Source organism: Orcinus orca, chromosome 3, assembly GCF_937001465.1.
Source record: "Orcinus orca chromosome 3, mOrcOrc1.1, whole genome shotgun sequence".
NCBI classification, from domain to species: Eukaryota; Metazoa; Chordata; class Mammalia; order Artiodactyla; family Delphinidae; genus Orcinus; species Orcinus orca.
Genome location: NC_064561.1, coordinates 181,099,466 through 181,115,309, shown reverse-complemented (window position 1 = coordinate 181,115,309; position 15,844 = coordinate 181,099,466). Strand labels below are relative to the sequence as shown.

At 43.2% G+C, this 15,844-nt stretch overlaps 1 protein-coding gene across 1 annotated transcript in view; it reads left to right on the top strand.

Annotated features, from left to right (window-relative positions):
- The window catches only part of ADAMTS16 (ADAM metallopeptidase with thrombospondin type 1 motif 16), a 156,222-nt gene that overhangs the window by 78,717 nt on the left and 61,661 nt on the right, over positions 1-15,844 (top strand). The window contains exons 12-17 of the mRNA XM_049707293.1: positions 332-480; positions 1,663-1,835; positions 3,655-3,785; positions 5,749-5,872; positions 6,278-6,522; positions 8,385-8,523. Coding sequence (XP_049563250.1) covers positions 332-480; positions 1,663-1,835; positions 3,655-3,785; positions 5,749-5,872; positions 6,278-6,522; positions 8,385-8,523 — 961 coding nt within the window. The remainder of the gene's footprint in view (positions 1-331; positions 481-1,662; positions 1,836-3,654; positions 3,786-5,748; positions 5,873-6,277; positions 6,523-8,384; positions 8,524-15,844) is intronic.

The following is a 15,844-nucleotide window of genomic DNA, read 5'->3' as shown; positions in this document are numbered from 1 at the left end:
GGAAAGGTTAGAGCTCCTACACCTGAGAGGTGAACAATTGGACTGAGTGTTCCTGCAACACAACTTAACTACACATGTTAGGTTCCAGCAGCTCAGACAGAAGTTTGAAAATGATTTTGCTCTGTACCTTCCCTTTATGTGGATTTATAGAACAAGGCTAGGTCTGGAAAGGAGAAAAGAAGCTGCATGAAATGTACTTTTATTATGTGCTACCTGAGGGTAGGGATGCTGATGTCTGCCTATGTGACCAAACTCCCCTCGGCTCAGCATTGCAGTATTGATGTACTACCCACAAGTCAGATCACTGTTTTGTTTTGTTTTTAATTTTCAGTGGTGCCGCGGAGGGCAGTGTGTGAAATATGGTGACGAAGGCCCCAAGCCCACCCACGGCCACTGGTCAGACTGGTCTCCCTGGTCTCCTTGCTCCAGGACCTGCGGAGGAGGGGTGTCTCACAGGGACCGGCTCTGCACCAACCCCAGGTGAGCGCACTGGACCTCCCTCCTCATCCACACCCATCTCTCTGCTACGAACTTTCCAAACAGCATGTAGACATAAGCTCAGTGAAAGTAATTCTGTACTCCCCATATTACTGTAAAAGAACGCTAAGTCAGAAAGCCCTTTTGCTCAAGCATTTATTGTACAACGATGTCTCTGTGGTATAATTTAAGGTGCTTATAACTACCTGACCACAGCAAAAGTAACGGAGCCAACAGTGATATTCAAGAACTGGATTTTAACCATGCTTACATGAAATACCAAAGTTCTGCCTAAAATAAGGAGATAAATCATAAGTATAGAGAACCCAAATCAATAGATAAGAATCAGTAAGAACAATTTTTTCATGTGAGAAAACCAAAGTCTTGGTTTTTCGTCAAATATATTTCCCTTCACAACATGTGGTCTCAGTGTGTCTTCTGTAGACGATGAGGATGTTAAAAGCAGTCACCAATGCAGTGGAATGAAGGGGTTTTTCAGTTCTCCTTTTGCACCTATATGTGTTTAACTTATGTTAAGACTAAGTAAAATGATTTATTTCAGTCCTGTCTTTAACGCATGAGACCTGATTGGTCCCCTTCATCGACAGGGTGCTCTTGTGCTGGTGTGTCCACGTGAATTCTAAGGGGTGAGAGGGGTGTTTGCTGTCTCTTCCAACCAGTGGAAGACAAGTGCTTGTTCTGTCCCCATCCGGTGTCCTCGCCTTGTCACAAGGATGCTGGTAGGGGAAAGAAGTTGCCATCTGGACAGCAAAGTAGTTGAATTTCAGTCTCAGTTCTGCTTTCTCCCAGCTGCCCTCCTGTAGTCATCCTCTCCTTTATGGAATTCGGAGAACAACGATGCTCACCCTGCCCACTACAGGGAGACGAGCAAATACGTGCAAACTCACTTCCCAAATTCTAACCTGTTCTACCAATGCTGCAATTATTTGCACACTCAATAGAAAAGGAAAATACTACCCATATCATTAATATGTAAGAAAATGCCAGTGCCTTCTTAGGAATGCACTTCTCTTAACTGGTGACAATAAGTATCTTTACTTAATGGTCACCAGTTTCCTATGTTAAATCGTTAACATTATCTGCTCCATCTCCCTAATAAGCCTCAAGAGAGCAGTGAGTAGCTATTCAAAGGCAAGGTTTCTAACTGGACACTATACATTCCAGACCATCGAATGGAGGGAAGTTTTGTGCAGGATCCACGCGAACTCTGAAGCTTTGCAACAGTCAGAAATGTCCCCATAACAGTGTCGACTTCCGTGCCCTGCAGTGTGCCGAGTACAATAGCAAACGGTTCCGAGGATGGTACTACAAGTGGAAGCCGTACACCCACGTAGAAGGTAAATCTCAAATCCCACTTTCTGGTGGCAGCCTCGGACTTCTTTACTCTTTAAAGAACTATGTGATCAATAGTGTGCATCCGGATAGACTGAGTATTGCTGTTAGGGCAACGTCACAGGTTCTTTCCCTGTTGCTAGTTTGATTCTGTCTGCCCGAAGGCCACTGGCATCTTATCTAAACTTGACCAGCTGTGGGCTCAGAATAAAAGCAAACAAGATAGAGAGCATGTGCAAACTACCATGAAATCTTTAAAGAAGTGATAAAGCACTCAAAGTAGACGATTTATTGGTAATGAATCAATTCTTTTTTAATACAAATCCTGGTAGTTGATGGTGATATGGTGTTGAGTATGTCACCCATTGAACACTCATCATTGTCAGAGAATGAAAGCAAATTCACGTCTTTTGGAAAATCAGATAATATACTACGTATCTGGAAAGTCTTGATCTACAACTTATAAACCAGGAAGTTTATTTGTACCATATATAAGACTGTACTCTCCAGTTGAAGAGAAATACGTACTGGCCTTCTGATCATAGTAACTTGAACTCAGTAGCTCAAGTAGCATAATTTGAAGATAAATTCAAAGAACACCTAATCATCTCATTCTTTGAAAATGAGAGTACTGTGTTACCCAAGAAACACTTGAGAAGTACGTAAGTTAGGCCATCTCATCGGGCGCTTAACTTTTACCATCCCAATACATATAATGTTATCATGGTGAGAGTTTTATGGATTCAGCAAATTCTGGAAGGAAAATTTAAGCAGTTTCAAACAAAGCTATTTTTTGTTGGGTTTTTACTCCTAAAATTAAGTAAAAGTTAAGAAAAATTAAGCCAGTGAGAAACAAAGGCACAGGAGAAAATAGTAGAAAGAACTTCGAAATTGGGGTCAAAAAATCTGTGTGCTGTTTCTGGCTTTGCTAGTCTGCAGTAAATAAATTCGTGAATCATGGAAACACATATTCAATTTGATTCTTAGAATTATTCAGTTGGGTTTCTTACCCTGCACTCTAAAGAAAATATTTGTACATGAGTCTCGGGCCTGTGAAAACTCCTAAGGCAGATAATTTTTTATTAGCAACTGTTCTCTTCTTTACCAAGAAGAGAACAAAGGGAAAAAAAAAAGTTTCTACAAAAGTTTGTATTAGCCATATAAGTCATAAATCCTTGAAATGGATTATCGAGAGAGTATATGCACTTGATCTGCCAATCTGTAGTAGATAATGAGACCTATATTCCCCATGTATCAGTGTTTTTTGACAATCCATTATATTTATTTAAAAAACAATGTTCTCTGGAGATTTCATCCAAAAGTTATTCTCTTTATCAGTTTAAAAATACTATGTATTTTAGTAACTGCATTAGCTATTAAGAAATTTTGTGATTGAGTATTTTATTACACTTTATTGGTAAGAACTTTGTGTATTGCTACAAAATAGTAGTGACTTTTTGCATTTCTAGAAAGAGTAATTAACTATACTAGTAAAATAAGTGAACAGTAATGTAGTTCAAGTCAACAAATGTTTATTGAATGCCTACTATGTGCCAACCACTGTGTACGGAGCAAGGACCGATAAAGGACACAGTCGAAAAAAAATAATAGTGAAGCTTTAAAAAATATTTTAAAAAATTCAAGGGGAAAAACCAAGCCTAAAGAGGCAATTTATAAAAATGTCTTTGCAATGTATTATTGTGTGGGAGTTATTTTATGGGCAAAAAAGAAAAAAAATAGTCTATCTAAAATTTAGAGCAAAAAAAAATGATCAGAGCTTAAGTATCTTTCTTATTTGTGTTTGTGTGTGTATTTCTTTTTAAGATCAGGACTTATGCAAACTCTACTGTATCGCAGAAGGATTTGATTTCTTCTTTTCTTTGTCAAATAAAGTCAAAGATGGGACTCCATGCTCGGAGGATAGCCGTAATGTTTGTATAGATGGGATATGTGAGGTAATAATGATCATTCATTCATTCAACAAACATCTCCCAACAGTCTGCTTTATGCCAGGCATCCTGTAAGGGGCTAGAGAGACCAGACATTTAAAACACACCCTTTCCCTCCAAACCACAGCCCAGAGGGAGAGAAAGCCAGATGAACATCTATGGAGACAGGCAGTGGCTTGTGGCAATGGAGGCGTGTGCAGAGAGCATGGCCGGGGGAAGGGTGGAGCTGATTCTCTCTTAGATGTGGACCTAAGAGATTTGTAGGGTTCCTCAGGGAAGGGAAAGGGAAGAGGGGTGTTGGGGAAACAGGGAGGGGAACACAGAGATACAGGAAATCATGGGATGGTAGGAACCAATTCAGGGGTCAGAGTACCCAGAGGCAGGCAGGAGCTGGGGGATGCTGAGGAGGTGAGTGAAGGGGAGAAGCTTGCAAAGGGCCATTTGCTGCGGGGACGAGGACTTGGGGTTTTTATCCACATGTCCCTGTGGAAGGCACTGGGACTGGGGACGCGTAGAGTCGCCCAATCAGACGGCAGTAGCCAGGCAGTGGCGCCAGAGTCAATGAAGGCAGGGACAGCACAGAGACAGGGGCCGCTTCACTGCTGTCGAGGGGTCTCGGGAAATCGGCAACCTCACTTCTGCTGGAGAGGGACTCAGGGCACAGGCTGGGAAAGATAGGCGGCTAAGTGAACGCAACGCCTGAGCTTGTTACCAGGCACAGACGTGAGATGTAGGAAGAATTTTATTATAAACAAAGGGAGGGTGTTACATGCAATGGTCAGATACATTGCATGTAAATAATGGGCTTTTCAGTGAAGAAGTTACTCAATATTCGTATTCAGTGGAGTCCAAAGACCTTGGTCCCAGGTCTGATTTTCTTTAAGGTGTAGACCATGACCACAGTAAAGTTGAATCATCCACTCAGACCCTCAGTGTAATCGTTTGAATGCATGAAGATTAGACTAAATGATTCTGTTCGGATCTCTTTCAGCCTTAAAATGCTCAACTGTCCACCCATTGTGTCTAATTATCAGTTGATTTGTTAAATATGTCATTGTTTTTATGTATTCTTAATGATACAGTATCACAATCCTTTATTTGTAATTCTGAAATCCAAAGATGTGTGAAATGGAAAGTTTATTTGACTGTAAAATATAAGCTGACCTGAATTTATTTGGTGGCAAAACTGTCTTGAATTGATACGACTATCTTCAGTTATGTTTATCCCGCTCACTGTAGAGATGTGCGCATTTTAGAAACATCGTTGCTGTCCGGAGCCCTGCAGGGACTCTCACATCATATATGTGTTAATTACCTTCCCACAATCCAAAAACCTCTTGAGTTCTGAAATGCATCTGGCCCTAGGATTTCAAACAAGGGATTGTGGACTATAGTTCATCCATCATTTCTGAATGGATTTTTTACATAGCTAGCCTATATTCTTTGCTAGGAAATGTAAAATTGGCAAGCATCACAGAATATATAAACAGCTGCTAAAATTCTAGACAGTAGCCAAATGTGCCTTTTACATAATTTACTGCTGGGAATAATCGCCCTGTGGCCTGTGTTCCTTCTTTGCCTCTGCACAAGGCGATTCAAAAAAGCACAAGGCGAATTCCAGTGGAAACTCGTGAGGCCACATTGCTTGTCATTTGTGCTAAGTGCTTTATATTGGTCTGAAATTTACCCACGTCTCCAGCATGACAACCCGATAGGTTTAATTCTGGGCTCAGTGTAGGACAGTCGTGTAAAAACGCCAAAGAGGACAGGGTATGTTTGCCATGCGAAGGTCTCCTCCTTTGGATGGAAGCGTAGTTGACAGTCTCGCAGTGCACATACTGGGTATCCAATAAATATTTGTTAACTTTCCCGTGTTGGTGAAACTTTCAACTCGACGGGAAAAGGTTTGTGACTTTGCCCCTGTTGTCTTGTCTTTCATAAATGACACGTGACCTCATGGGTCCCACAGAGAGTGGGGTGTGACAATGTGCTGGGATCCGATGCTGTGGAAGACTCCTGCGGTGTGTGCCGGGGAAATAACTCCAGCTGCACAACGCACAAGGGCCTCTATGCCAAGCAGCACCGTGCCAACCGTGAGTCCACCCACCGGAGCTGCCTGCCTGGCTGATCCAAGGGCGAAAGGAACCACCTGGTGGGAAGGATGGGAGGTGTAGTGCAGACAGAGTCCTGAGATCCCTACACAGACTCCTTGCCTGCTTTGCTTCTCAAACCTTCTGTTTTGATTGGAAGTGGTTGCTAGGGTATTTGAATTCAAGTGGTTTTTAGACACAGTGAATATTACAATAGCTCTGCTCCAATTAAAAAAATTAAAAACTCATTTATAGGACCCATGCAACTGGATTGCCAAAACAGATCTCCAGTTTCCAAATTCTGATTCTCAGGGTCTGGTTATGGAGAACAGCAGGTGCTTAGGGATTTGCCTTGGCAGTACTGAGTGAAGCATCCCATCCTCCCCCTTCCTGTCTCCTTTGCTCTAGAGTATTACCAGATGGTCATCATTCCTTCTGGAGCCCGGAGTATTCGCATCTATGAAATGAACGTATCTACCTCCTACATTTCTGTGCGAAATGCACTCAAAAAATACTACCTGAATGGACACTGGACAGTGGACTGGCCCGGCCGGTACAAGTTTTCAGGAACTGCCTTCGACTACAGACGGTCCTACAGGGAGCCCGAGAGCTTAACCTCCCCTGGGCCAACCAACGAAACATTGATCGTGGAGGTAGGTTCCAGCCTCTTGGTCTCAGGGCTTGGATTTGAGGTCTTAGGGTGTTTTTGTAGGTTCAAGGCTACTGGAAAAATATTACATCCACACAAAATTGTTTTCAATTAGATAGTGTCTCAGAAACAAAACTAATCAATACGTAGACTAAATGGGCCAGTGGACTTGTTTTGATCGCCTTTCATTTCTAGGTGTGGGATGAGATTTGTAATTACGCATATCATGCAGTCCCCATTTTTGCATCTTGATCAGTCGATTTTGACAAAAATCTGCTTCTCTCCTGTAAGCTCTGTGGCTCTGAGAAGCAGCCACTGTGGGTGGCTCTGTGTGTGCCTGTTTGGGTGGGACCAGCATTCTGCTGAGTTTTGTGGAAATGGGAGTGAGATGAGAACCCACCACCTGGGCCCAGTGCCTGGCAGGGGACTGCACACTCACCCCCTACGCAAGCCCCTCTGTGCTCTACCCCAGATGGCAGAGGCTCACGACATACAAACGGGCATCTTCTAACAATGTAATTTGTCCTCATGGGACTGGGCAGGTGGTGGCAACAGGCAGTGGACACGCTAATTCCCCACTTTTTTTGTATTTCTGTGCACACTTAAAGAAAAGACTGGTTCAAAAGTTGCCCCCTCAGCCCACACCTATGGGTGCAGGTGTGAACCATCCACAGGCCCTCCACCTGCTCTCCAGGCCTGGCAGCCCCATCCCGGTGTCCTTGCATCTTCTTGGGAGACACCCCATCTCCACACGTCCTACTGCCATCGCCCCTCCTGACCCGGAGCTGCTTCCTCTGCCCCTTTATAAACATGTTCACTGTGAATTTCTGCCTTGGTTATTTCTCTCCCCCCATCTCAGGCTTTTAGCTTTAATACCCATGAGGAAAGAGAGATCGGTCAGGGTTGAAGGTAGTTGAGGCTTGTTGGGCACCTGTTTCCTTTGCAAGAGGCTCAGGATGTCAGGCGGCAGAGTGGCTCAATGGTCATGCATTAAGGCCACCTGTCCAGGGCTCATACCTGTCCTGAAGCATCTTCTCCAACTAGACTCGAGCTATGTTGTCAGGGAGGGAACTGTGGGGCCAGGGAGTTTAGGGAAGCTTCAGTGACTTCATCCACTGGAACCTCCCATCAGGGACCAGTGAGACTCCAAACTTCAGAGATGGGATTTCTATTAACAGGCTAATGGTGAGGTTTCCAGAAAAGCCTCTCACCCAGGTCAAGGGATCGATACCTTTATAAAGGAAAAAGTAAGTGGCCCATGTGGTCGAGTTTCCAGCTAGGAGATGAAGAGTCCAAATGCAATTCCATGTGCTGAGCATTGCTCACAGGTGTGCCCAAGCTGAGAGATCTTTACTAGTGAGATGTTTTTCTCCTGGAGCCATACAGTACATGCCAGTAGGCAAAAGTCCTCTGCATCCCATCACAGGAGGAAGTACTCAGAGTTAGCCTTCATCCTGCATGGATGAGATCCATTCACCTGTTCTTGGTGGTTTGGAACTCACTAGGAATTGTGAAGGTGCTTTTTAGGTATCATTTTCTGATTTGCTCAGATGGAGAGCATTGGTGGGGCTCCCACGGTAACACGGAGGGAAAGAACCAAATGCTCTTGTTAGGTGGTAAAGGCTGTGGAAGAAACACGAAACGTAAGGCAAAAGAGTCAAATGTCTATATATTTTATAGATGTGCTTGTGTCTAGTTTAATTCCTGTTTAGAAAGTTAATGTAAAATTTGGAGGATGGACAGTGTTTATTACTGTAATCATCTTCTGATGGATATGTCTGGTGTTTCAAGTAGTTTAAAACAAATTAGCTTCTATTTATTGGTTCTAATTTAACTCATTGTATTTTTCCCTTTCTTTTTTTATAGCTCCTGTTTCAGGGAAGGAACCCGGGCGTTGCCTGGGAATACTCTGTGCCACGGTTGGGGGGTGAGAAGAAGCTCAGCTCCCAGCCCAGCTACACGTGGGCCACCATCCGCTCCGAGTGCTCCGTCTCATGTGGAGGGGGTAGGTCACTTCCCACGGCTGTCCTGGTGATAGGCGCAGAGGTGCCGGGTGCCTTAGGACCATGGGGCACACTGCCCTGGTCCTCATCACACTGCCCTGGTCCTCATCACACTGCCCTGGTCCTCATCACTCTGCCCTAGTCCTCATCACTCTGCCCTAGTCCTCATCACTCTGCCCAGGTCCTCATCACCCTGCCCTGGTCCTCATCACTCTGCCCTGGTCCTCATCACCCTGCCCTGGTCCTCATCACCCTGCCCTGGTCCTCATCACTCTGCCCTGGTCCTCATCACTCTGCCCTCGTCCTCATCACTCTGCCCTGGTCCTCATCACCCTGCCCTCATCCTCATCACACTGCCCTCATCCTCATCACTCTGCCCTGGTCCTCATCACTCTGCCCTGGTCCTCATCACCCTGCCCTGGTCCTCATCACCCTGCCCTGGTCCTCATCACACTGCCCTGGTCCTCATCACACTGCCCTGGTCCTCATCACGCTGCCCTCCTCCTCATCATGTCCTGATTAGGAGACCAGGGTTTCTGCCTGAGGGAGGTACTAACCTTTCTAGAGGCAGAGTAGAGAGCAGTGCTGCTGAGTGTTACTTGAAGACTTGAGCTGTTTTCTCTAATTCATCTATGTCAGCGTGTGGCCTTAAGGTTTAGTGAATTGGTTTCTGCTTTTCATCTAATTTAAGATTTTTGAAAGGGTAATCTTATTTGAGACTATTAAAATGGAATTCACTCAAATTATTATATATTTCATGTTTATGATGAGAAATAGAAACTTGCATGGAAACTATAGTGATACAGAGTGAGGTTTTTATCAAATGGTCTTGTTCAAAAAATTTACTGGAAAAAATTTCGCTGTAAAGTCATATACTTAAATTCACTCAGAAAGTGTAAGAATTTTATGAAAGTTGCTGTGAAAATGACAAGAAACAACATGTCGAAAGAAGAATTTCACATGATGATAGATGTGTTTATCATCTTAATACCATAAGAATTTTAAGCCCATGATTAATTGATAAAGCTAGTTCACTAGAGGGACATTTTTAGCTTAGAGCCAGTATGCACTAACTGGTAAAGGGTGGAGAATAAATACGTGCAAACTTAGAAACAAAATATTGAGTTCTCTCTGATTTTTAAAAAACAGACAAGTTTCCATTCGGACAAATGGATTTCAGCTTTGTGCATTCCAGTTTTTAATAATTAAGTAATTAATCCAGACAGTACTATATATTTAAGTATAATGGTACACAAATGAGAATAGTACAAATTTAGAATATAATGAATAAGGAAAAAATAAAAATAAACTCGTGCCTTCTTTATAGTTGCTCTAAATAAATGAGATGAAGAAAATAAAGGAAAACTGAACGATTAACCAAAAAATAAGTCCGAAATGTTAACACTAGATACTTAATATATATTAATTCTCCTCATTATAAACTAAGAATAAAATATTTAAGTCATATTTAAATTCTGACATTAAGAGCTTTCTAAGGTGAAATAGAATCCCCTTCTGTACAGCAGGCTAGCAGCAAATGGCTCTAAAGGCAACTAGAGAAAAATGGGATGTCCTACACTGGTGATGGACCCACAGGAGCTGCTCTTTTACTCCATTCAGAAAAAAAGTAGAACAGAGCCATATTCTGGGCACCTCTGTGTGTGACCTGGGAAAGTTAACCTACTTATTTCCCTTCCCTCTTTCTTATAACCATCCCCTACGACTCTCTTGCCCATATTGGGTATGCTTGATTTTATCTGTCCCTATTTAGGATTATCTAACAGTGTTTGATTAAAATAATAATTAAATCAGAAAGCCTTCTATTTGTGTAAGGACATGACGATGTTCATGTGGTGAAAGGAGTGTAATGAACCACGTGGCAGCACCTGTAAAGATGTCTGGCCCATGAGAGTATTTCCTTAGGACAGTTTCCCTCACATCTTCCTTTTGAGAGTCACGCATGCAGAGGGATGCTCAGTTTCCTCAGCACCGACCAAATTACCCATCTCAGTAGCCTGAAAAACACCGAAGGGATGGTCAGCATACTAGCAAATCTCCTAATTTCATCTAAGGACTAATTTTTACATTGAGGTTTCTAGAGGAAATCAACCCCAAACCCATTCCCTAATCATTTGCCTAAAGAAGTGTGTTATAGAGTCAGCGACTGGGTGTTTGTTTTTAATTTTGATGGAAAATTCATGGAAAATCAAGGTTTCTCAATTCAACAGCAAGAAGGACTGTGGGATACCCATCCTTTATCACCTTGTGTAGGCTGCGGCTCTTCCATTCAGTCCTCCGGTGGTAATGCCCATGCCATACCGCTCCCAGGACTCAGCACCTAATCAAAGCATCCCCTCCCAGGCCACATATGAGCACTTGTGAAATCCCATGGGCTTGAATTGAAGTGGACCCTCCCATATTTTCCTAAAAGGACAAAAGCACAACCTCACCCTCCCTTCTCTCTCTCTTTCCTCTCTTGTGTCCCCAGGGATTATCTTACTTTCTGTACAAACAGGAGGACAATTAGAAACACATCACTGTAGTTAACTGAGCACCTGCTATGTCTTGTCACTTACATGGCTTTGTGGAAACCCTCAACAGGGCTTAAAAGTCGAAAGAGTCCATGGAGGCTAGAGGCAGCCAAATCGGGTTCAGGTCTTGGCTTCATTTTATCTGCATATTTTATATTTGGAAGATTTCCACTTGCATAGACCTCCCAATAACCTGGATTTGGAAACTTGGAAGCATCTTTTACTTAGCTATCTTCTTGTGACCCTAATGTCTACAAGGGGTTCTTTAAAGGAACCAGTTAGGGAATTAATGAACTGGGAGAAGATACCTGGGAAATCCCCCACCTCTTGTTTCATTCCAGAAACATTACCTGGCATCAGTAAAGGAAGGATAATCCCATTTCCTTATCTGTTCTAATGGGCCTGTCTCTCTATAGAAAATAAGATTTCCTGACAGTGCCTCTCATCTTCTTTTCTGACAGCTTCCTCTGCTCTTTTTTTTTCCCTTTCCACTCACTTTTATGACATAACCATGGGATGTTATTTCAGTTATCCTGCTTAGTCGTGCCTCGACCGGACTCTCATTGGGGCATTGGTGATGTGCAAGGACTCATACAATGAGATGCTAAACCAAGAGTATTTGGGGGCATAGGAACCAGCTTAGCCGATTATGTCCTACTCTAAGATAAGGGCTTTTGGACATGGTGATGACTTCACCAGACTCTTGTTGACAGTGTAAAGGCATCAGAAATTTCTCAAAATTACATATGCTGCAATTTTTAAAAATCTACTTCTGTGATTTAATCGGTTCAGTGCATTTCAAATAGTAACAAATTTCTAACCTCTGATTTACTTACTCGTGAAAAGGCTTGTTCAGACGTGGCTTATAGTTATGTTGAATTTATCTGATATGCATCATGCAATGTCTGGGGATTATCATCTTTCAGATGGAACTATTCATCTGTTTCACAATTAGAGTTCCTCAGACAAATCTTAGAACTGGCTTGTAAATCAGGCTCTTTCTTACTTTCCCAGTTATGTTCTCTTCACCATCTACAGATATTTTTAGGGCTTAAACTTTAATTAGCTTAGTGGTTAGGTTTAGAAAATGGAATAAAAAATAAAATGGAATAAAATTAAGTATTAGCAACCTTGCCCTCGTTTTGTTGATATGAAAGCATTCATTCATCCATTCACTGTTCAGTCAGCAAACATTTGTGGGTGTCAAACTTCTTTAAGCCACATGGGGAAAATGTAGAGACCTTTGCTAATTCTCTCTGTTTCTGAAGTGGATGATGAAACACCAATGTAATTGTTACTTTATAGGAAAAGTCTTTAGTGACTTATTAGCATTAAGGCTCATTGAAACATGGTACCTCTGTACAGCTCACCCAAGGCGTTGAGTACTTACATTCTTCCTTAAGTGTGCAAGGCACCACACTGAGTTCTGAGGCTATAATGAGGAATCATACAGACCGGCCCTGTCCTTCAAAACATGCAATCTGGAGGGAGGAATTACCGCACACCCATACATAACATGCGAGATTATACACTGTCGTATGTAGGCATTCATGAGAACTCAGAGAGGACCCCAGAAACGTGGCACAGAGGGTGCCGGGTTAGCTGCATTTTGAGTATCTGTCGTAGTCAGAGGTGGAGAGCTGAGATGGCTTTTGAACATCAGCCATTCATATTACTCATCTCACTGGCTAAAAATCACATCTTTTTCACAGGAACTACTTCAAATTAGACATCCCCCGTCCTTATATTCAAAATGTCCTTACCTATTTTGAATGTTAGAGTAAATGTGCATTTTACTTTTTTAAACTTTACCTAAAGGCTTGGGCTTGTCCTTCTAGGTCTCAGAGATGAACTGAAATTATTCTGGCTTTTTCCTCCCTGCCTTGGGTCACCTTTGAGCCAAGTTCATGAAACCACTTCTCTGTCTTTATCCAAGGCCTGGATAAATTACAAAACACATCCCCACTTTAGCCCTCTTACCCCCCAGAAAAGCAGAGGAGAGGAAAACAAGTTCATCCCCTGGAGAGGGACCAACTTCCTCAGGAGGCCTGTGCGATGTCCACCCCATCCCTTTCTTCAAGAGCCCCCAAATGTTCAGGGTAATATGAAGAAGTCCATCTCGTCCACTCTTCCTGGGGAGCAGGAACCCTTCCCTTCCCCAGAGCCCCACAGTCCTGCACACACACCCTCACTGGGGGCATTGGGACCCATCCTAGGCCCAGCCCCTCTCAGGCTCCTGTGGTGGTCACGTGGTCACGGATGGCTCCCCCTTCCACCATCCTCCTGCAGGGGGAGGGAGGTGCACATGTGGGTTTCAAGTCCTGCTTCTCATTAACCAAACTTGGAACCTTAAAGACGGATAACACCTGCCTGTAGCAAAATGAAGGGCATGTCCTGCTGTCATTTCAGACAGGTCAGTGTGGTCAGGAAAATCAGATATCGGGCCAGCTTCTTGTTAAGCAGAACAGACACAAGGATGTCACGGGCCATCCGTAAATGGCCATCATCACCACCCTCCAAGCTCTGGTGCCCGTTAGGGTGCCATCATGCCAGGAACGCTGTCACTTAAGCGCACCCGGGCATCGTTTAGACTCTAGCAGCAGCTCCCAGGAGTTCACCCTCTCTGCTTTCCTGGAGTTATCTTCCTTCTTCCACTGTCAAGGTCCTTCAATGTACAGGCATTCATGTCTGTACTATATCTAGCGCTTACCACAGAGATGATGCATGCGTCTCGTGGAAACACATGCTTCGTTTATGGAATATTTTCCAGTTTTCTGTGTAGTCTTGCTTAAATGATGGTTTTCTTTTCCTTTATTAAAAAAAATGATAAGGATTTTGTCAACAGCTGGACCTCATTCTATTGTTAGAATTACTGAAAACTTAGATATTCTTTGATATAATCACAGTCTTTTAGACTGAATACTCCTCGTCCAGATATTTTGGCAGAATGTGAAGATTTTAAAATGATTTCCAAAGGTCTGGCAAGAGCTGGTTTCTGTAAAAAGATAAAGGTAGAGCTTCAACACATTGCTTGTTAAACTCACCACCTTCCATGGCTAGGGTTCAGCTTTGGGCTTTCCCCAGTTAAAGGATTATTCTCTCTTTTTTAATGTATTTTTCAAATTTTATACTCTTGTTCTCTCTTATCTATTAACATGGATCATTTTAGAATATTGGCCAGCTTGATTCTAACATTCCTGTGGACTATGAGATTTTTCTTTCTGACAGATAGTTGAGAGATTGGAAGCACAGTTGAGAAATTGCTTTACAGATGTGCCCCCAGTCAGAGAAACGATACTTGTGTCTCCGTAAACACTCAGCCAGGTGGCTGAGGAGACCCCCAACCCACATGAAACTCGTCTGAAAACATAATTATCTAAAACCTAGTGTAAAAATAGAGCCCAGAAACCCTAAATACCACTGGGCATATGGCTGTCTATATTTTTATTTTCCCAGAATATTCAGATGTCTGAAAACAAAGGAAGAAACATTTAAATTTGCCTTTAGAGTTTACTATTGTTTATATGGGGAAAGTAATGTTAAATTAAAACCTCGAGCATCCCTACCACCTACAAACAGATTTGACCTCCAAAATTCATCATCTCTTGGTGCGTTGCTGAACTTTTGGATTCGTGACCATTTCAATGTGGGATAAAGTGGAGTGTCTAGTATCCCCAGGCTAAATCCCTGTGAAAATCTTGTCTTTTGGAAAATGCTGTGACTTGATCTGAGATGCAGAGCCAGGAGTGTTTTCCGGCATCCTCATATCCATAGGCAACTAACTCCCAACCTAGTCAGGGCCTGCACTGATGCCTGAGGGTCTTCACCCTGGGATGGTGGGTGCCGGCGTGTGCCATCTCCTCTCTGATGTCTGAATGTCTCTAAGGACCCCTTCAATTAAGAGAATAGCAGTTGAGCCTGACCATTTTGACTTTAGTAGTCCAGAATTTGGGCATCACTGGTCCATCCCGTAGGCACCTGGCATGTAATGTTTCATCCATTCACCTATTCCTGTCCATGTGGAGAGGGAATGCCTGCAGCCTGAGAAGCCCGGCCTGCAGGCTCCCAGCCTGTGGCTAGGAAGGATGCTGACCAACAACCTGCCTTGGCTTTATTTCTTCATTCTCGATTTGACTTAATCTCGGTGAAAATGCGCAGAGACATCGGATGCAATTCTCCTTTTAAAAATGCAGAAATGGAGGTAAATGGCTGTAGTATGACTGAAAGGATATTGTTTTCTATAGGCTCCCAGGTCAGTCTCTGCAGAAAGCCCAGGATCTGGGCACGCTGCATGGAGGTGAAAAAGTGTCCTGTAGAGGAAAGAATTTGTATTATGCATCCTCACGTCTCCTCACTCCTACATGCTATCGTGTTGAGCAATGACTGGATTTTTTCCCCCTTTCTTTGGTTTTGATTTTTTTCTACACTGGTTTCAATTTTATAAGCTTTCTCAATGTTTTAAACTTTTCTTGGGTCTGTGGACGTGCTTTCTGGAGGCTCAGTGTTCCCTGCACCTCTGGTGTGCCTTTGCTGTGCTCTGCTCACCAATGGTCAGCTCCAGGAGGCCCTCAGGCAGCAAGCCGTGGTCCTCACCACCCCAAAGCAGCACCACCCTCAACTTTCCTGTCCGGATATTTGTCTTCATGGGTGACGTGTGTACGTGTCACTGCAGTCTCTCTGTGGTTTAGATTCTGTGACCGTGATGGGATGGTCTAGGGTGGTGGTTGGTTGGTGATGTTTGCTGTTTGCTTTAGCTGCTATGTGCTCAGGATCCAGCACATCCCAGGCATCA